This window comes from Argiope bruennichi, chromosome 2, assembly GCF_947563725.1.
Source record: "Argiope bruennichi chromosome 2, qqArgBrue1.1, whole genome shotgun sequence".
Lineage (NCBI taxonomy): Eukaryota > Metazoa > Arthropoda > Arachnida > Araneae > Araneidae > Argiope > Argiope bruennichi.
In genome coordinates, this window is record NC_079152.1 from 89,591,905 (window position 1) to 89,614,158 (window position 22,254).

General features: G+C 27.6%; 1 protein-coding gene across 1 annotated transcript in view; it reads right to left on the reverse strand.

Moving 5' to 3' along the window:
* Positions 1-14,535: 14,535 nt before the first annotated feature.
* LOC129957931 (homeobox protein rough-like) overlaps positions 14,536-22,254 on the reverse strand; it is a 39,808-nt gene continuing 32,089 nt past the window's right edge. Inside the window, exon 3 of the mRNA XM_056070184.1 lies at positions 14,536-15,011. Within this exon, the coding sequence (XP_055926159.1) occupies positions 14,846-15,011 (166 nt within the window). The 3' untranslated portion in view covers positions 14,536-14,845. The remainder of the gene's footprint in view (positions 15,012-22,254) is intronic.

Sequence of the window (22,254 nt, forward strand, 5' to 3'; positions counted from 1 at the left end):
AGGAGACGAAGGAGACCGACCCACCAGCACTAGCCAGCAGTGCGCGGAAAGAGGGGAGGGACGAGAGGGCGAAAAAAATATTGCTGACTGTTCGCTTCCCTTTTACCCTAGCATATCCCGTTATTGACCAATTTCTGTTCCAATGTACCTACCTTCTTGAAGCGGCATCACGCAATCTCTTTTGGCGAAAGCCTACCTCATCTATCTCGCCCAATCCCTTCTGCCCACCCCCCAGAGAGGCAAAGGAAATTGCGTGCAATTACCGAATGATGTCATGGACAATTTATCGTTTATTTCAAATATTTGCGGTGGATGCTGCACGATGGAGAAAACCACCTGCCCGAATTTCGAAGGGGCCCGGGGATGCTGGTTAATGGATTTTCGGGCAGACAGGTAGTCAAGGTGCGTGCGGGGGCGAGGAAGGGACGGGCTAAATTAGCGTTCATCGGATTTAAAGCCTTCTCTCCTCTCTCCCAAATTAACCATAAAATCTTTAACCCCTCATTCTAATGAAAGCTCCAAATTGGATGTCTGCCGGCCTGATAGGTGGAGTCTCCTTGCCAGACAAGATGGATCTATCGCGGCCCGCGGATCGTCGTCGGTTTCGCACCTCCACCATCTCGGCCCCCTACTCTGTCCATAGAAAAATAATTAAACTTTAAATCATCTAAATTTGTGATAGATATCGATGAAGATTAAAGTAATGATGATATATTCGACTGCTTCAAAATGAGTCGCTTATTGTAAGTTGATATTTTGAGATGGTCAAGTTTGGGAAGTTAGTGCGTACGCTGCAAACTTAATATGTAGACTGTAATTTCAGGATTCATATTTATTTATGTTTTGTAAATCAAATTTCATTGACATAATAAATTTTAAGCTATGTGGTATGATGCTGGAATAATGATTTGACATAAAATTTTAAAAACACAACAATGAGGATCAAAAGTATTGAATAATTCGAAAATAAATCTCTCAACAGTTTATAAACGCACTTATTTATGAAAATCAAAGAAATAGAAAAAAACAACTGATTCAAACTGTATGGAAGAAAAGAGAAGTACCTACAAATTTAATTTACGATGCTGGTTTATTAAAAATATTTACTTATTGGAAATATTATTATTTTTATATATTTGGAAATATTATTATTATTATTAAGCTAATTGAAAGATTTATTGCGATTATTATTATTTTATTGATAAAAAATAATTATTGTTTATTAATTTCTTTCATTTTTCTTAATATACTGTTAAAGATCATAAATAAATCTTAACTGTCATTCGTCATTCAGTGTTTTGAAATTGTCTTCTCTTCTTGATATATTCATTTCAACACTTTTTTTTCCTTGCATAAAATTTCTGCGGAAAATCTTGAAATCTTTATTTTTTTTTTCAGTAAATTTATATTTTTGAGTAGAAATAATTTTTAAATCTGCATTCCAAATACACATTATACGTCTTTTTGAATGCAACAAATAAATAAAAAAAACTTTTAAATAAACAATAGAAGTAAAATCTAACATTACAAATATGAGATTTTTAACTGCATTACTACAGAAGTAAAATTTTCGGGTTAATTAAAGGCCTTTACAAACTATTCACTTTGGATCATTAAAAACACATGAACATGTTTAACTAGGGAAAATAATGCAACAACTTTTTGAAATTTTCAAATTGACTAAAGTAAGCATTAAATAACGGATGATATTTCAATGTAACTTTATTAGAAAATTCAAGGAAACAAAGAAAATTTCAAAATATCAGTGAACTCAAATTAAAAACTTCCTATCGCTATATTTAGGGACTATATAGTATAGTTTCACTATAACAGCATTGAGTTACTTACACGAGTTACAAGCAATTTTTCAAGAGAACTGGATTAAAAGTGGAAATCGGATAAAAATTAGTCTTAAAGAAATAAAGAAAGCATAAAAAAACACATATTTTCAACAATTTAGATTTGAGGAAATCTTTACTTTCATGTAAACTTGATCTTAATGTTTAGATAGAACAGTAAATTCTAGAAAAAAGAAACTCTTTTTGTAGTTGAAACTAAAAAAATTCTTTCAGCGCAATCTACATAAAGTTAAGCATTCTGAAAGGAAATATAAAAGTGACATATCTCATTTGGAATGGAAAAAGTGAAATTCAATGCATTTATTAATATATATATATATATATATATATATATATATATATATATATATATATATATATATATATATATATATATATATATATACTATTTTTGTAGTTGAAACTTAAAAAATTCTTTCAGCGCAATTTACATAAAGTTAAGCATTCTGAAAGGAAATTTACATCATAAAAGTGAAAAATATCATTTGGAATGGTAAAAGTGAAATTCAATGCATTTGTTTATATATATATATATATTAACAAATGTATATATATGTATATATTATATATATATATATATATATATATATATATATATATATATATATATATATATATATATATATATATATATATATATATATATATATATTTCCTTTTGCAGAATATAGCAAAAATGAAAATGATGCTTGCGTTGTTACGTTGCACTTTTTCAAAACTAATAAATGCATCTAAAGTAATGTAACTGCCTCAGTTTATCATTACATATATTTAAGAACAATCAGCAATAGTGATTCCAAAATTGATAAAATGTTAGTTGATTCCCAATTAGAAATATTTTAGATTTACATCATAACATTTCTTCCTAGCATTATTCTGTATATTTAAATTCGGCGCATTTCTGAAACAACTATTTTTCTATTTTGCTAATTTAATACAAAGATAGTTTAAGACAAAGAATTCATTCAAAGAGTCAAAGACTCCAGTTCCATGGTATTCCAACTTCATCCTAAAATATACTTTTTAATTATATAAATATTCAGTTTTAGAAATTCAGCATAAGAAATATTTTGTTTCATTCTGCAAGATATTCTTAAAAACACCATAATTTTAAGATGTATTCAAGGCAGCAAGACTAGTAGGAATTGGGAAAGTGACCTTAAATACCACTCCAGGGATTTCTCGAAAATAGAAATAAAAATTTGTGGAGAAGGCAAGTTCTTGCTTTCCTGTAAGGTACAGAAATTATGATACATCCTACCACACTCTGGTCACATCTCCATGACGGGTCATACCTACTCTAGGTAGGGTTGGGGCATAAGTTGAAAATAGTTGTTTCGTGTCTGCGATTAGTACTGGGCTAATATTTGCGACTACAAATCATTCAGATATACTGGGCCGAATATAGTATAGGAGTGATTTCATTTGCAACTTATTCTTCTGTGAGATTTTCTTTAAGAACATGATAATTAACTGACATATAAAATTTTGGAAATATTTTTAGTCTCTACTTTAAAATAATCGATCTCTAATATAAAGTATAATTATTACAGTAATTTCTTAATTCTTTTTTTCATACGTGCACATATGACGATGTCTTTTTATGACAACATGAATTCATTCCATCTATCAAAACTTATCATTAAAATATTAGCTTGTCGAAAATATTATTTTATTTCTGATTTGTAAATGTTTTATCTAATGTTTATTTTTGTGAAGGAAAAAGATTTAAACTTTGTAGTTTTCGGATTATGAATAGATCATTGAAATTAAAACTGATATAACGAATACCTATTGAACAAAGAAAAAAAATGTTATATGTAATTATTTCTCTTCAGGACAATTATATACTTTCATTTAATTTAACTTGTTTCTTGGAAACTAAGAGAGAACTTTAAATCGATTTTAGAAACAATTCTGAATTAGAGCTCTTACAGTGATTGCAAAAAATATATTAAATATTAAAAAGCAGAAAAATATAATTAATATATTTAATATAAATTACTTTTTAAAATTATATAAAAAAAATTCTCCGAAACATAGCCTTTATAAGCCAGGAGTTGAAAATAAAATTATGCAAAAATAAAATCGCAATTAAAAATAGCTTCAAAACTTTTATTAAATATATTATACATAACTTAAATTTTCATTTTACTTAGAACATTTAAATATTACAGAAAATTTTGCAATTTTTCTCTTTGTTCCTGATGTTTGAGTTAATTTTTTTTAAATATATTTTTATACACTAATAAAAATCTGCTTTAAAAAATATTTTTATTATTTTTCCAGCATTATTTCAATTTTATTTTTCTGAATTCAACATAAAATGCAATCTTAAATTAAGTTGTAGAAACAGTCCTTTGCACGCAAAATACATTTACGTCATTAAGTCAGCTAATGTGTTGTTTTAAGTAATCATGACACTTTTATAAAAAGTAAACAAGTCTACATAAAGGTGTAACAGTTTAATTAAACAAACATGAGGAATTTAAAACTAAAAGACGCTTGTAATTTGAACGAACAAGTATGTGTTTTGATGCAAGATTTTTTATGATAACTTAACGTTGAAGAATATTCTTAGCTCAGAGCTGAAAAGCTAACTTTTAAAGAGTGGGTATAAGAAAAAAATGTTTTTACTATAATCCAAGTTTTAAAAAAATAATGCAACCACTTGTTTAAGAAAACAGTTTATGTAAATAAGACGCTTAAATATGTTTTTAAAAATGTAAGAACTAAACATTTTGAACCTTTCTATTAGTAAATTGCACTTTAAAAGTAAAACTGAATTCCTTGTAGCCGCTTTTAAAAGGAAGAAAATAGCACTCTGTAGTTCTTTCTTTCAAACATAATCTTAGAAATTCAATTAGGAATACTCTTATGTAAAACATTTATAATTCTGAAACTTAAAATTGTTTATATTGACTATACTTTTTATTTCAAATATGAAAACTTTTAATGCTTTTGAGTATGCATCGGTCAGTAATGTATAGATCGATTACACAAGTTATAAAATGAAGCAAAATTGGACGATTGAAAGTATGAATATCAATATTGAAAAAGAATAGCAGAAAGATAAATCCGCTTAATAATTCCGTAAAGCTCTCTTCTTTCTTCCTGTGTATCATCTCCCACCCCGCTGAGGAGTAAACTGTTCAAAAGTAATAAACGCGAAGTTTTAAATACATAGCACTTCTGTTTACTTCAGCTCCCTCCCCGCTGAAGAGTAAACTGTTCAAAAGTAATAAATGCGAAGTTTTAAATACTTAGCGCTTCTGTTTACTTCAGTTAATATAAGAATGTACTATTAAATTGAGAATTTACAATACACTGAGCATTTTTTTTTTATTATTAGATCATAATTTTTTTTAAAATAAGGTCAAGAAGGGTAATTGGTACTAAGGAGTAATTGGGTATGGTGTTTATTGTAAGCATCAATGAAGGCTAAGAAAGCTGGGAACATGTGCCTTCTTTAAGGCTCTTTAAGGGAAGATGACCGACACATTTTCGGTTTTTTTTTTTTTTTTTCCAGTTTCTAGCGCCTATTTGCATTAGTTGCAAAGGTCCTTAAAAAATGAATTTGCAACTTTGCAAAAGGTTTCTAATTTTCATTATTTGTTTCCTACATCGGTTATTTGTAAGGTAAATTTCAAGTAATAAATTCTTTTGAATCTATAAAATATAACGTTTACGAATAGGAATTAACTTTCATTTTTGGTTTTTCATCCGTAAAACAAAATGACATTTTCAGTTACCCCTGACAATTATCATAATGGAGTAATTAAGTGCAAGTTTTTAAAGCAATAAAAACCTATATTTTTTTTTATTCATTTGAAATAGGTGGAATTGATTTTTGAATCTAGAAGGGCAGTTATGTCCCATTTCAACAATATCGACAATATATTATTTTATGTCAAATTGGCATTTGAAATTTTTAAAGAATCAACCAAGTTATCTACAGATTTGATGGTATTTGAATTCAAATGGTAAAGTTAAGAAAAATATTGATGTCGAGGAAGCAAAAGTGTTGAGAGAAAAATCTGAAAATTCAGTAAAAAATGGATTGATTCTTTTCAATGAGAAATGAAGGTTATGGACAAGAAGGAATTAGCTGATCTGCAATCCCCAATATTTGATTTTTGTATGATTTGGTGTATTATGTTTACGTCATGTTTTGGTGATGATGTTTAATGGATTTTTGTTATTCATTAAGTTTGAGGGATTTAAACTGTTCAGATAATTAAAATGAAGAACATTAATTGGATTAAATCACAAATAATTTTGAGGCTTAAAGAGATTTTGCGTTTTTTGAGAGTCGCATATAGTTTATTATACCAAATTCTGTTGCTTATGTAGACTTTTTCTGGCAGCGAAAAGATCAAAGAACAATGTGTTGAATAGATGATTTAACGTTCTACCTGGAATAAAGGGTGTATTCGGTATTATTAGATCTACCAATCTTTACTAATTTCAAAATGCTTTTCAAGTCTTAGATTTTTCCTTCTCATATCTCATAAAATTTAATCATTTCTATTTTTATAAATGATCATTTCCCGACAAAATTCGGGGCAGAATGTTTTAAAATTACTTTGAATAGAAAGTATTAAATAATTAAGAGAGTTTGTATAGAATTTCCATGAAATAAAATGCACTTTTAACTTTAAAAAAAACGAAGTACTTTTCAGTAATAAGCGACGGGCAAAAAAAAAAAAACAATCCTCTGAAACAGTAAGCAATAGTTTCTTACCATTCCAAACAAATTCTCTTTAAAGCAGTTTGTTATTGTGATCAAAAGCCAAAACAGATATTCCCAAGTACGCCATTTTGTTTAGAATTATTGGGAACATACTGGTATAATTATGAACATCACTTTAACTGATGTTGGTTAGTTAATAAATTTTGAAAAAAAAGGCGTCCTTTAATGACCCTTCCAAAATCCGACAAAGCACTCATATAAATTATAGGCTATTTTCTATCTCATATAATTATTTCAAATAAAATAAAAGGACATAATTTGTAAGTTTCGTTCCCAGTTAGCTTAAATGGCCTTGTATGACCTTTATTACAATCGTGAGAACTAAACTGACGGTAGACAAAAAGGTACCATCGACCAGCAACCAATTTTATAAGAGATATTCCTTTGGAATTAAAGAAACAAATTCAATAATTTAGTTAATTAAATAACTTAATAAGTAATTGATTTAAATATTTAAACTCGAGATCTGATTCCACCGAAGAGAAGTAGTTTAAGAGGGCCCTGGCACACGCCAAATCCTTCGAGATCAAACATCCTCCCTCAAGTTTGCTGCGGGAGCGTGGAGAGGGGGGCGGCAACCAGGTTCATTTAACCGCGCCTCAAAACTACTTGGCCAGTCCCAAAATAGCCATAGTGTTGCTTTAAACAGAACATTAATATAACAGAATTGAACTGAACTTAAATATAATGTTTCAATTCATAGCACATCGATTTTCGGAATGTAAAATTAAATTTTGTTAAAATTTATAAATTTTCTCCTTTACTAACCGTAAACAGAGTATATTTCAAAGCAATGAAAATATTACAATAGTTACAAAATTTGACCAAATTTTATCCATATTTATATTTTAAACATTCTTAAATCGGGAAAATAATTTTTCAATAATGTATCCCTATGAATTCATTCTCTGATCTAGAGTTATCAAATACGACACAATTTTGCCTTAAATTATGTGAATATGCGAAAGTTGTGTATGTGCATTTTTTAAAAATTTTATTTAAAATTTTTGTGAAATAAAATTAAGCAAGATTTTTACTTTATTCTACGAAGACTTCTGAAAATAATACACAAAAATTGATTTTTATTCTATTTCAAAATTCAAAATATGACCTTTTCACGCATACTGATTTAATTGTCTAAAAAGTAAAAAATATATATACATATATATTAAGTATTATTTTAAAGCTTTATTTCGTTATTCGTTCGTCGAAATTCAATTTTTATTGTTTCATCAAGGATTTAATAACATAACTTTCTTAAATTGCTGAAAGTTAAGAAAGAAAATACAAATTTACTAAATGCAAAGTTTAAATGAGAAATCGAGAAAATTGAATTGCATTACCATAAAATAGATTATTCAGATATTTAAAGTTTTGGCAGTATTATTACATCAAATCACTAGACTCCATTTGAAAGGAACAAGGTATAATATCAAGTGTAAGGCTTTTAAAATAGCAATGCTTTGATATCGGTCAGAGTTTGATGTTTAAAACTTTAAAACTCTTCTGTTTGGAAGAAATTGAACAGTAAGTTATATATAAGAGATTTAATTGAAATTAAACATAGCCAAAATCCTCGCGAACCAAATGATCGTCATAGACGATAAGAAATCAAATAATTTCCGAATATTACTGAAATCAATTGCAATAAATTTGCAGTTGGATCAATATTATTACAATTAATTATTAGGAATGATTCCATTTAGAGTACTATCAAATTATCAAACATTATTCACCAAGAATGTCAACATAAAACATAAAATTGATTATAATATAAACATAAAATTAGGTAGTAGGTTAAAATAAAACATTAGTAGGTTAAAATAAAATTGATTATAATAAAAAAAGATGTTCTATAGGTGAAAAGTTGACCCTTTTTTAACACAATAAAAGTAGTTAATTCGCACTCACTTGATATCCTTCAAATCCTTCCTGCCAGTTTAATTCTGAAATCCACTAGTATCTTCCACAAAGAAAAATAGTATCGCTGCATAGAGCAAATCAAGGCACAGTAAATTGAAAATGACTTTCACAATTACATTTGTAAATTGACTATCACTTTACATCAATTCATTTCATTAGGTGAACTTGAAATTTCTTCTGATACCATTAATGATGTACATTTAACCTAAGCTTAATTTAGCTCTTTAAAATTCGCACTCAAGGCAAATTTTATGTCTGTATCGAAATTTTTGGATGTGATCCTTATAAGAAAATAAATTCTATCTGTCCGACTATACGTTTGTGTTATAAACACCATAGTTCGAAAATGCATCAAAATGTATAACTAAAATTTGGCCTAGAAATTTAACAACAGAATTTTACTTGTGAATCAGATTTTAAGTAAATTTCTTGAACTCGTTGTCTATCTATTCGTGTATTGTGAACTTTCTGACTGTCTATTTGCATGTAGTAAAAAAAGTAATATTCTGAAAAATTAATTAACATAAAAATGTAACATTCTGACAAAAACATAACATGCAAAATTAAAAATGTAATTTAAAAATGTAGCAAAAATTGTAAATGTAAAAAATATTAAAATGCAATTTAAAAAATGTAACAAAAATTGTAAATGTAAAAAAATATAAAAATGTAACATTCTAGTGAAATAAATTTCGTCATATGACCTTAACGTAAAAACTGTATTTCTAATCAAAAACAAGATTCATACTGAATTCTCTTCAATAATTAAAATTTTTTGTGGAATTGAAGTATATCGTTGAATAAATGAGAAAAGTAGTGAGGTTAAAAACTAATTCAAATTTTCCAAATTTCATGCTCTTTGCCTTCCATAAAATTCTGTTTTTTATACTTATAGTTTTGAAGCAAATATAACTTACAGCTAATATTTGAAATTCATTTAGAGTTTTGAAAAAATAACAATTGAATGGATTGGAAACATCCAGATTGAGGAAACCTGGCTTAGATTAAATTAAAGGAGAAAAATTCCCATCGAGGATATTTCACCAGTAAAACAATTGAAAGCCCTTAGTGGATAAGATATTAAGCAGACAAGTCCCTTAGAGTCCATAACACTAAAGAGTCTATTCTTCATTTACTCTGAAACGTAGCCAATATGCTCTTTTCATTCCATGGCACTTAAGAGGCGAGTGGATTTTAAAGTAAGCAAAAATGGACGAAAATATGAATTTCCTTTTTATTGTTTTATCACCAAAATATATATTTATATTCAATTAAATAAAATTATAAAATGTATTGTCCAATAAAATAAATACTTGAAAGACATAAAAATATGCATTTTAATTACTTTTTCAAAATGATATTCTAGTTAAATTGAAAATTGAACTATCTTTAAACGTTCCAGGTATCTTAATTTTTGAGGAAAATTAAATAAAACTGGTGATGAAGATTTCGGTTAAACATTAAAAGAAAACTGGGTATACATTTTACGTTTCGAATTTGTTTAGATGGTTAAAAATTAATTTTAGTTAAGAAAAACGTAAAATTCTTATGAAAATTCAATGCATGTGCATAAAAATATTTCTAAAAAATTAACATTTGATTGGAGTTATAAAATCAAACACAATTTTGTGTTTGATTTTATAACTCCAATCAAATGTTATCGCATATCAATTTTAAATAAATTGATATGCGATAATATTGCAAAAATAATAGAAGAAAATTAAAAGTTAAGTCGCTTGGAATATTTTGAAATTTTTAAAAGATTATACATTTTTTAATCTTTTAAAAATAATATATTTGTTTTAAAGAGTTTTTTAAAGACATTTTATGCATTTACAATTCATTATATAATCACAAATAATTTCATAATACTAAGTGAAGAATTTTCAAATGTGAATAAAAGAGTACATCGTCTCCTTATCAGACATATCCTTCAAGAACCGGGAAACTTAGCCATTATGTCTTTTTGGGTCCATGGCACTTAACAGCCATCTTCTCAGGCACTGTGAAATATTGCTGACATTTTCTTTTTGATTCCATGATATATAACCAATAAATCCTTCAAGAAACTTGAAACCTTACCGATATTTTCTTTTAGGGCCAGGATTCATTGTCGGCTTGCATATAAAAATACATTTCGTCTTTTTTATAATTCATTACTATCACTGATACATTACTAAGCTGCAAAATCTTAAGGAAAATATTGGCTAAATATCAAGGGTTCTAAAGAAATGAAACAGCACTTAATTTTCTAATTGTTTTAACATTTGTTATTATTTAACTAATAATTACAATATTAAAATTGACATGAGAGACAGAAGATATCATAAAGCCACCCGATCACAGAATATACTTCTGAAACCTTTGGAGGAAAATTACAAATTCAAATGTTTAAGATTGTAAGACTGAAATTATTTTTGTAAGAAATTTTAGTAACAATTCTAGAATTTCAGTTTCTGTAAAGGCCAATAAATAGAAATCGGAATATTTCAAAGGTTATATACATTAAAGGTTTATAAAGGTTCTCTCAACTGCACAATAGCAGATCCGAAGTTGTTTTTGCCTTCTGTAAAACTAGCGAATGCTTCACCCCTCTTTAAAGGCACACTCACGCGTCAGTATATTTCCTGTGTCAAAACTTGCGATTATATTTTTCTGCTTTATCTCCTCTTTTAGTTAAATGTCTTGTTTCATTACCAAAATAGAAGTTATACCGTATCTATCGCAGATAGAGACACCCATGCAGATTTATTAAAAATAAACTTCACAAACTTACACAGTATTGTGGCTTGTTCCAATGTAAAGTCGTGAAAATTTAAATTAGTTCAAAAGTTAAGGGTGGGGGAGTACCTAATCAAAAAGCAGCTTCGTGGACTCCTTTTAAACACCTGCCGTGGTCCCTAAAGCCGAGAGAAGAAAACGGTCAGCGACGGGCTGGAAGGGGGGGGGGATATAAAAAGGAGAAAATCCGCCTCGCCCAATCCGCACGAAACAGCCACTTTAGAGGTAATCCACATTAAACACGGAATGGAGAAAAAAGGCGGGGAGAATGAATGGTTTTGGCAAGAGAAAAAAAAACTCCGACTTTTTAGAAAAAGGCGATATCAGCAGAAGCGTTTTCCTTTCTTGACATACATTGTTTGAATAGGTTGCAGCATCAGTGGGGAAGATACGTAATTTTAGGTAGGTTAGGTTAATATGGTAGTACTACTTATTTTTATTTCATGGCAAGTATAACAATGATATGTCAATGGCGTCAATTCGCTTTGAAAAATTTTATCAGCTTTCAAATGAAAAAAAAAAAAAAATTGAAAGAATTGTACATCAAAAAGCAGAAACTCTAAAAGACTTATTGTGTATCAGACCTAACAAGTAAGGGGAGATATGATTAAATTTGCTATGTTCTTCATAAACTCGACTTGAAATGCTTAGATAGATATAAGATGTAACTAAAAAAAAAATCCTATCTGACTTGGTTTCTATCAAGGAACACAAATACATGCTAGTTCCAAAGAAATTAATTCAAGTAAAGGGAGAAATTTGTGGAAACTGTAATTGTGTAAATCATCTGACATTTAACTATACGTAACTTTACTGGCTATGGTGACATTTTAGCATTTGCAAGACGGAGAATGAATTGCAGGACTAAATTCTCACAGCGCATTTGCCATGTATTATGTAAACCTCAATTAATTCCATTCTAAATTTCTCTAAGATTGCAATGTTTAAATACGGTCCAAGTGCAATATAATCTACTATTCCAGTATATATTCAGATCAGTTTCAAATAACAGGAAGGCAACAAGATCTTTTAAATATCTTCTAGTTCAAACTCAAACTTTTATGCTATGAATTCTTTTTTCAGACTACTGATGTTCGGAAATAAATTTATGCTGCAAATAAATAACATCTACTAATAAAGAAAGTATTAATGTTGATAAATAATTACGATGACATTATAATTGGTAATGTCAGCCATAATTACCATTCAATGGCCATATTCCACCATTCAATTATCATTCAATGGTAAACATACTGCGTATTTTATCAAACATCCAGCTGTAAACTCCTTATGTTGTGCTTGTGACATTACGGTCTATTTACATTAGAATACGCACAAGGAATTCCAAACTGGCCAATATGGCTTATGTGATGTGTATCGTGTGAGCATGAATTTATCCTCCAAGGAAATGTGAAATACAATTATTGAAATTTCAAAAATAAATAAGGTAATAGCTAATACGTATATATTCCATTTAAAAAAATTCAATCTTGTTTGGAAATTGAATATATTAATGAAACAATGATTCATTCATTAAATTCATGATTTATTTAAATTTTATTTATATATACTATACACATGGTTTATGTACAAAAGATAGTTATTTCTCACAACATACATTTGTTCAGGATAGCTAAAGTTAAATGTAGTGCTAAAAATAAACACAGTAAATGTATTCATTTCAAGGCACAATGCAACAGCATTGTTTCATGCAATTAAAATTCAAAACTTTGAATTAAAATATTTCAAAACACTTTATTGAAGATTATGAATATAATAGTCTTATGCACGATAAGTTTAACAAATAGAAATAATTCAAAATCAATAATACAACTTTTTAAAGTATGCAACATAATGTAAGAAGTGCATTAGCCTTTTTTAATTTTATATAAAAAGGACATTGTTTAAAATCAATCGTTAATTGTTGTATTTAATTTTTTCTATAAAATTAAACACAGTTAGCTAAGGAGAATTAGATTTCAGCTCATGCTGAAAAACATGCGAAAAATAGAGTGCACAGAACTACATGTAAGCAATATTTGATGTTATTAAAATTATTATAAACCTCTTAAATTTACCTTCAAAATAATTATTATAATTTCCAATTCATATTGCATATGTTTAAATTAATTTCAAATCGATTACAGAATTCTTGCTCAAAACTTTAAAGTATAAAAATAAACATCCGAATCATGATTATTCTAACAAATTTTCAGCTTGCGTTATTTAACATTCAACTAAATTATTCTGAAAAAGAATTACTGCTTCCAAGTAATAATTTGCTTTCATTTGACAGTGATTATTTGCATCAACATGAAAAAAAAGCATTTTTTTCACTAATACAAATTGAAATATTCTTCAGGAACCATTTATAACCAATACTGGTTTTCACTCTAAAAATCTTCAAAACAGTTTTGACTCATTCACTTTTGAAATAGTAATTAACGGACCATTGCTGCATGCATCAATTCATATTTTCGGTATCTTGAGGTTCTGAAGTTCCCTTCTTACGCTGATTATGTCTGCGAAAATTCATTGTGCTCGTCTAAAATATAAAACTACTATACAAAATGTACACATTAACTGATATTACATAATTAGTTAAAAATCAAACGAGCAGTAATATCACCTTTTGCCCACAAAATTGTCGAAGTTTAACATTTTATTATAAGTGAGCAGTGCATATCGAAAGAAATGTACACAAGCATCCATTTATATGAATGACTTTCGAGTCACCTTCAGTTATGGAGTTTTAATGCTCCAAAAGTTCATATTCTTGGTAAACTTTATAGATTAAGAATGACTAGTTGTCTCATCTTTGATAATGAGTAATGTCATTAAAGATATCTTCTTGTAAGTCTCAAGAATTATTAAAGTTGTCAAAGGATATTGTTGTCATCTTCAATTGTTTCCGCATAAAATTTATGAATTCTTCATAAAACGAAAATCATTTTTTTGTAAAGTAATCTTAAAAAGAGAACATTAAATATGACGTGCTGTTTCAATTCAACATTATTTTAATACAAATATCTGCTCATATCGTTCCTGGATAGCACATTATGACGTCAGTTGATGCAGAGTATGAAACGTCAGAATACAGAAAACTTATGGTTACAGAGTTCTCTGCAACTCATTTATTAAAAGTCCATTTTGAAATGAAACTTTAATTTATTATACAAATAAGACTTATTCAAAAATAATTTGTTAATATTCATACCATTTAATAACATAAAGTCCAATTTCTTTTTGATAGAATCATTTTTATAGTTAAATCAACATTAAAAAAATGGGGAGCAATGTTTTTTCCCTTGCATATACTCCTTAAAAATGAAGTATATTATCAAGTATATCATCATAGCATCTTCACAACGGCAAAACCATGAATAATTGTATGAGCATAGCATTTGTTAATGATTTTGGTTTTATACACGGAATTGTCACCGGGAAAATTTCGATTATTTGTAATTTACACGTCTTCTATCTTTCAATGTTTGGTAATCCAAATGAATGTTGATATTGATTTCAATTTCTAAAACCTGGAGGTCAACATTGATGTAGGAGTAGCAGATGTGGAACTCAAAAGCGGTGATGTACCCGGTTTATAGTAACAGGTACCACAAAATGAAGGACACACACCAGCACTTGAAGTTGGAGGAGCATACAGTGATCCTAGTGAGTTTGCTAATGCCATGCATCTGTAAAAAATATGTATATTAGATTAAAATTCAAACAACATTAAGAGTATGAAATAAATATAATTTCTTTAATTAACATTCAAGTTTTAATAATCATGAAAAGAGTGTTATATCAGCAAAACTGCTTTTGAGGTGATTACTGGAAAGAAAGGCATTTTATAAATTTTGAAAATACCTATCATCTTACAGTCGTTGATCAGTGTCTACTAACATAGATAATATGTTATTAGTTTATTTATTCTCATTCAATAAATAATTAAAGAATAATACTCAAAAAAGTTACAGAAATCTTCAATTTATTATTATTTTTTTAATAAATATTTTATTTTGAAAAAGAAAAGAATATGGGAAGAACAAGATTATGTTTAAGATATACGCTAATTCCGAAAAGGCTCAGAATAAAAATGTTAGAACTAAAATAAGGACTTGAATATAAAATTCACAGGCTCGTCTTTTTGATTTTTGAATTGTTTGTAACTCAATTCATTTTTAATCTACATTTCAGAAACTAGCTTCATTTCATTGCATCAAGTTCAGATCAATATCTTGTCCCATGCATTTTTCAATACATTTTTATATTTTCTGATTTATTTAATGTTGAAATTTTTTGTTCTTCGCCAATTTCTATTTATTTTCCCCTTAAACTTTGTTCCCTGTTTACTTTGAACATATGTTTCTTATAGTATTTCTTAATACTTTTACAAGCCATGTTTTTTCCTAAACTAGGATCAATAGAACCTTGTTGCCAATTTGTTTATATATCAAGATTTATTCCAAACACATAATGCTGAAAAGGTTTTCAATTAAATCCGAATTATTTTGTATAATTTTTTAATATGGTAAAAGTTTCTGAGCAGTCTTCGACTGAAATAAAATAAAATAAAAGGCATGCAGCTCGTCTTTGTATTGAAACTGAAAAAGTAAAATCACACAAATGGCATCTGTCAGATTTAATTACGTAATTTCTATGTTTCCAGTGAAATGAAAACGTTAAATCGAACATCTGTTTCAGGTAATAAACACTGCGGGGGAGAACTCAACGTATCGAACAACAAAAGAGATGATACTGCAGGTGAAAATGATTTCTTATGTAAAGAAAAAAAAAGGAAGATGAAAAAAAAAAAAAAAAAAAACTTGTCAAAAGATTATATTTTTTTAATTGTACGCAGTAAAAATGATATTGGTTATCAAATCTGAAATTAAAACAGAATGTAATATAATATATAAATATTACACTTTATTAAAGAATAAATAGTTTCTACACAACAGCTATTAATGCATCTTCAAATATAAAAAGGATCATATAAAAATCAAAGGAAAAGGATCATATAAAAATGTAATTAATCTTAAATTCATTTCGAAATTTCCTACTCATGAATCAAGCATTTTTAATGTTTCTAAAATATCTTCTGATGGAAATTTTGAAAGAATAAAATTTTATGGAAAAAAAAACATTTTCAAAGGGAATTTTTTACTTTTTTTAGATTAAAAGTTAAATAATAGGAACAATAGTTGTACATGTTAAAATTATATAAATTTATTTGAATAATTGTTTGCTTTTATCAGTGCAAGCAAATCAAATTTGAATTTTATTTTAAATACTTCGATATCAAAACGTCGACCACTATTGTCTTTTAAAGATTGATTTATTCTGAATTATTAATTTGATTATCAATATTTTTTTTCCAACAAAAGAAAATCTCTTTTCAATATGAGTGACAGTTCAAACGAAATTATAATTATAATAAACGTTATATCTCAACCGTCTCTAACATTTATCTGTACGCTATATAACGCTATCTGTTACAATGTGTTCCTCCTTTTCCTGGGATGTTGTGGAATACATTTTAAAATAATATTGGAGGGGGCTGCTTGAAAGGTATTAGTCGGTATATATTTAATGATTTCGAAATATTATTTGTAAACAAATTAATACAAATCATTGTTTAAATAATGAATCATGCATTAAAATCCGCGTTAATTTATAAATAAAAAATAACAGTATTTATATTATTAAAACTATTAATCTGAAAAACTTATGAGATGTGCAGTTACATATTATGTAAGCTGATATAATTTAAATAAAATTGAATAAGATTAACTTACGAATGAAATTCGTAACGAATTTCTCATGCATTTGTAACAGTCAACTACTTACCAACTACGGCAATATTTTTCGTTCATGCATTTTCAGAAAAGTAAATTTAATAAATTAACAAGCAAAAAAAAAAAAATTGGATAAGAAAAGAAAACCCTGAGGAAAACAATTATTCTATTTAAATATATTTCTTTTATTATTTTCACACATTCAATCAATTCATTTATGTTCACGATATACAGGTCAAATGCTCAGCGGCATTTCCATTTTGGATTCCAGTGACATTTTTGCATGAGGGAAGCAAAAATAACATAGTTATGCGGCATAAGATAAAGTACAATCAAACAGAGTATGATATGTGCTTCAAACAACGATATCATGTGAATGCTCCTCATTCTGATCACTGTAATGTATGCCAAAATATTTTAAGCAATTGCAAATATATTAAACAATTAATAGAGCATGATATGTGCTTCAAACAATGGTATCCTGTGAATGTTCCACATTCTCATAACTATAATGTATTCCGAAATATGTTAAACAATTACAATGTCAAGCAATTACATATTTGTCATCAAACAATGAATCATGTAAATTCACCTCATTCCTATCAAGTTAACGTACATCAAAACAATCATTTACAGATAAACACTAAAAACATATATTCCCTGAACATTATTTTCTTTTCTTTAGAATTAACCACGACAATTTTTCTATAACAAAGTAACAATCTCATGAACAAACTTCTTGCAATGTGATCATTATTATTATACAGTTAGTTTGACATAATTTTAAGTTGAACCAGATAGTTCAAAGTCATATGAACAAAATTCTGAATAAAGCAGGAAGAGTGCCTCTTCTAGAAAAGTGCTTTACCGCTCTTAAATGCAGATCATTCTTCATCGCTAACCTATCATCTCCATGATCATAACAATTTGACAATTGGCAACTCTATCACATGCACGACGTTTAATAAGGGATTTACCCGGGCAGGGAATGAAAGCGAAAGGGACCAACGCCCGTATCACCTGCTTGTTCCAATCGTTCACTTAATCATCTGGTGATCAACATTAATATTAATTAGGTTATAAAGCGGCTACTTTAAGCGGAAGGGGAAATTAAGCCCTCACTTCAGATAAGCTCAAAGTTACTTCGGAATTCAGCACGTAATTGGCCTCATTGGAGGGATTGCTGGAAAAGTATCTATGGAAACTACTTATGTTTGAGCAATGTGTAATGGAAAGGAACCACACTTCCGTTAAGTTTTTTTTTATTCATTTTAAAATTTTAGTATTTTTTTATGATGTTTAAAAATATATAGGGTATCACTAAATTAAACAATTAGGCAAAATAAAAATTTAAAAAATGTTGTAAAAACTATTTAACGAATAGTTTCAAAATGCATAAATGTTTAATGTTATATTTTGGTTCGAAAAGTTATTGTCTGTATGACAGAAGAAGAAATTTTCCATTTTCATTTACGAAAAAAATGGAGGGAAACTTCTGAAAGGAGGAAGTTGAAATAGCATTCAAATTACAACTAATGTTAATGTTTTAAAGAAAAGGAGTATGATATTCATGTTGGAAATGTTTGATAAATAATGAAAATAAAGTTTAAAAAACACGCTTTTATTAATTTGCTAAGTGATAGGAAATAGTTTTTCTCCATCAGAATTAATGGTGTCAAATCAAAATCATGAAAGCTAGCGATAGTCAGTATTTTCAATTCACAGATGGCCTTTTTGTATTTCATTTTTAAGATTTCAATTTTATTTATTTATTTATTTTCAGTAATTTCAAGACGCTAGTACATCTAAAATGAATAAAATTTGTATTACAAATTTCCATCCCCACAAGCTAGAAAAAAGTCATTGCAAATAAAATATTAGAAAAATCTTTAATTTTGTGATTTAAGCCAAATAATAAATATTTTGTCTATATTTAGTGGCACAATTTTTGTATTATTTTTGTGCCTAATGATTATTTCACAGACACCTTGTGTCATTAAGATGCTGTAATATCCTTTTCATGAAATAATTTCATTTTCGTAGAATATACTTCAAAAGAGACGATTGGTTTAATTTTAAAATTTCATTGGATATCTTACAGCATGAAACATGTAACGTCACAATGCTGAGAAATTCAATGAGCAATCAGAATTTAAAGAGAGTGCGCAATTATACTTTTCATTTGATTAGATTCATTAAGTGTAAGCAACTCCGTTTCACAACATGACTAAATAAAATTTGTTAAAATCATCCCTTGTCTTATTCAGTTCTTTGAACTGTTTTAATATTTTAGAGCTAAACGCTTCAAAAAATTTGAAATTAAACTAAAAAACAAAATCTTGTTCTTTTATTTGTCGAGAAAGTCGTCGTAATACACAAAGTATTTATTTTATTATTAAAATGAACTATAATAAATATATTATGAAACAATGTGCCTGCTTTTAACACAACAGAAATACAAAGAGATACTTTTACTAATTATTATACTGCCCCTAGTGTACAACTAACATGCATAGTTTTAAAACTTGCTATTATCGTATTTTTTTCATTTATTGGAATTGCACAAAACAATTTATAGTTAAACGTTTTTAATTTATGTATTAACTTAATCAGATAATAAATAGAAATTAATTATAATCAAATAAGGAATATAATCCGGTAGTGGAACACAGAAATCCATTCGATAAGAAATTTCCTCATCTTCACCTCTAATTCTGAATAATTGGCTCATTTAATATAAATGAATTTATATTATAAATTAATTTATTTTTAGAACATATTCCACATTTTTCAGGATAAAAATAATGCGACTACAAATTTTTTAAATATCTTGCAGTCGAAATGTTTCTATTATTCTAAATATTTTTTTTAAAGAATTGCAACTGGATTAACTGTAAAATACTAAAAGCTTCATCCCATATTTTGAGTATCTAGGAGAATGTTGTTCTTTTTTAAACACATGTTTATTTTTTAAATAATGATCGTAATTATTTCATTTGAAAAAAAAATTCAGCTGATTTTTAAAAGATCGTTAAATACTTTGACTAATTATCAACAATAAAAGGTTGTCAAATGAATTGTTAAGCAATGAGGAAACATGTTTTTAACCAGGCGTTTAAATTTCTAGTAGAAAGTAAGTGACATTCTCATTCTTTCTTTATTATGTATATGAACTCTAATACACTAATTACGTAATTTGCAATGAAGAGCAGAGAAAGTTTAGTTATGTATCTTGTTTCTTTCTCTTCATCAAATGATTATTTTTCTTCCCGAGATACTTAAAATGCTTTTTTTTTTTTCAAAATATATCAAATAATATCTATCATTAAAATTTGATTAAAAATGATGATATCAATTTTTTCTCTCTCTTCGTAGAAAGTTTATGAGATTTGAACTCATGCTTAGTGTTTTAAAAAATACATACTTATCTGATAATTATTTGATAATATTAATTTATTCAATTAAAAAATTGTAATAATAAATTTATTACAAATTTTTAACTGAAAAAACATAAACTGACTCGAAATACTTTTAAAAAAAATTTTTTTTAATATATCAAACAATATCTATTATTATCAATTGATTAAAAAAATGATATCGATATTTCTTATTTTACTCTCTTAGTAGAAATTTAATAAAATATGAACTCATATTTAATGTTTTAAAAATATATAATCATTTGATACTTTTTCAGGTTTTTGAATCATAGAAAATCCATATAGTAAATTCCAATAAATTTAATACAATTTTTTAATTGAAGAAACATAAAGCTGACTCATAATACTTAAAAGACTCTTTTTTTAAATTATTATCAACTAAATAAAAATAATGATATCAATGTTTTATGGCTTATAAAAACAATAACCTCGACAAAATTACAAAATTTTTTTTTATTTATGTGCATAATGAATCAAAAGAAGCAAAACAATATATTGCATCTTTCAAATTCACGCCTTGCTTTTGGTTATAGAAATTGAAAAATGGAGCAGGTGGAAATTAAGTTTTCTGCAAGTACAATTTTCATTCGATTAACAACAGGTAGTTATTTAGAAACATTTTCTCTACATATTGATCAAACAATTGTGGCTCACAAGGCAGTCCCTCCCCTCCTGGGCCGTCTTATTGGCTCCTAACATATCACCTGGACAATTTCCGTTTTGTTACTGATGACGGAAATTGTGTTAAAAAGCAATCATATAAATACCTCACTTCACTCTGTAACACGCATTATTCTTAGAGTCATAAATTCGAACCTTTTTTCATGCTATAAAGGACATTTTTGCAGGTGCTTCCGAATCTAAAAAGAATTTGCATTTCCGTTGCTAGTGGCGATAGCTTTGCAACAGAAGTGCAAAATGCGTTTACGATATTGCTCATTGTTTTTCTGATATCCGTATGCCTCCAACTGCAATAAAGTTTGGTCAGTTTCTTATTGAAACATATCCGTTTGGCCTCAAGTTGTGTCGTTAAAGTGAGCACGTAATATAATTGAAAGTAAAATCATTGATTTAGACAAACACTTTTTAGATTGGCTTCATTTACTTTGGAGGCGTGTTGAACGAATGTTTACCGTTTAATACATGTAAACAAGTACTAATAAATTAATGAAAGAGTATTAAAAATGAACTGAAATAAAGATTTTTTTCCTTCACAAAGGTAAAGGCTTAAACTTAGTTTCATTTACTCATTACGTGAAGAATAAAATCTGTACTCTTTAAATCATAAAAAAACTTCCAATTCCTAGAAATTTTGTGAAATGAAAGTGTTTAAAAAAATTTAATGCGTCAGCATATTTTAAAGCAGATTATTTTAATAGAAAATCATTGTAAATATTCAACCCACTTTAATTCGCTTTAATTTTTTTTTTTTTGTTTTGTTTTGTTTTAAAGAAGTCCGTTATTATTCCCATTCCAAGAATGAAATAAAAATTTTAAAATCCTCATAGAAACGAATATTTTCTACCAGGTTTAGAAAAATATTAATGTCAATACAGTTTCTGCTTTAGATCATATTTTAATTACGGTATTTCAAAATTTTAAATTAAATTAGAAAATAAAGGAACCTATGTCATTGAAAAGTTTTTTAGATGCATAAATGCATTCGAAATGCCAAATCGGCGGCCCTTTTTTATAAAATG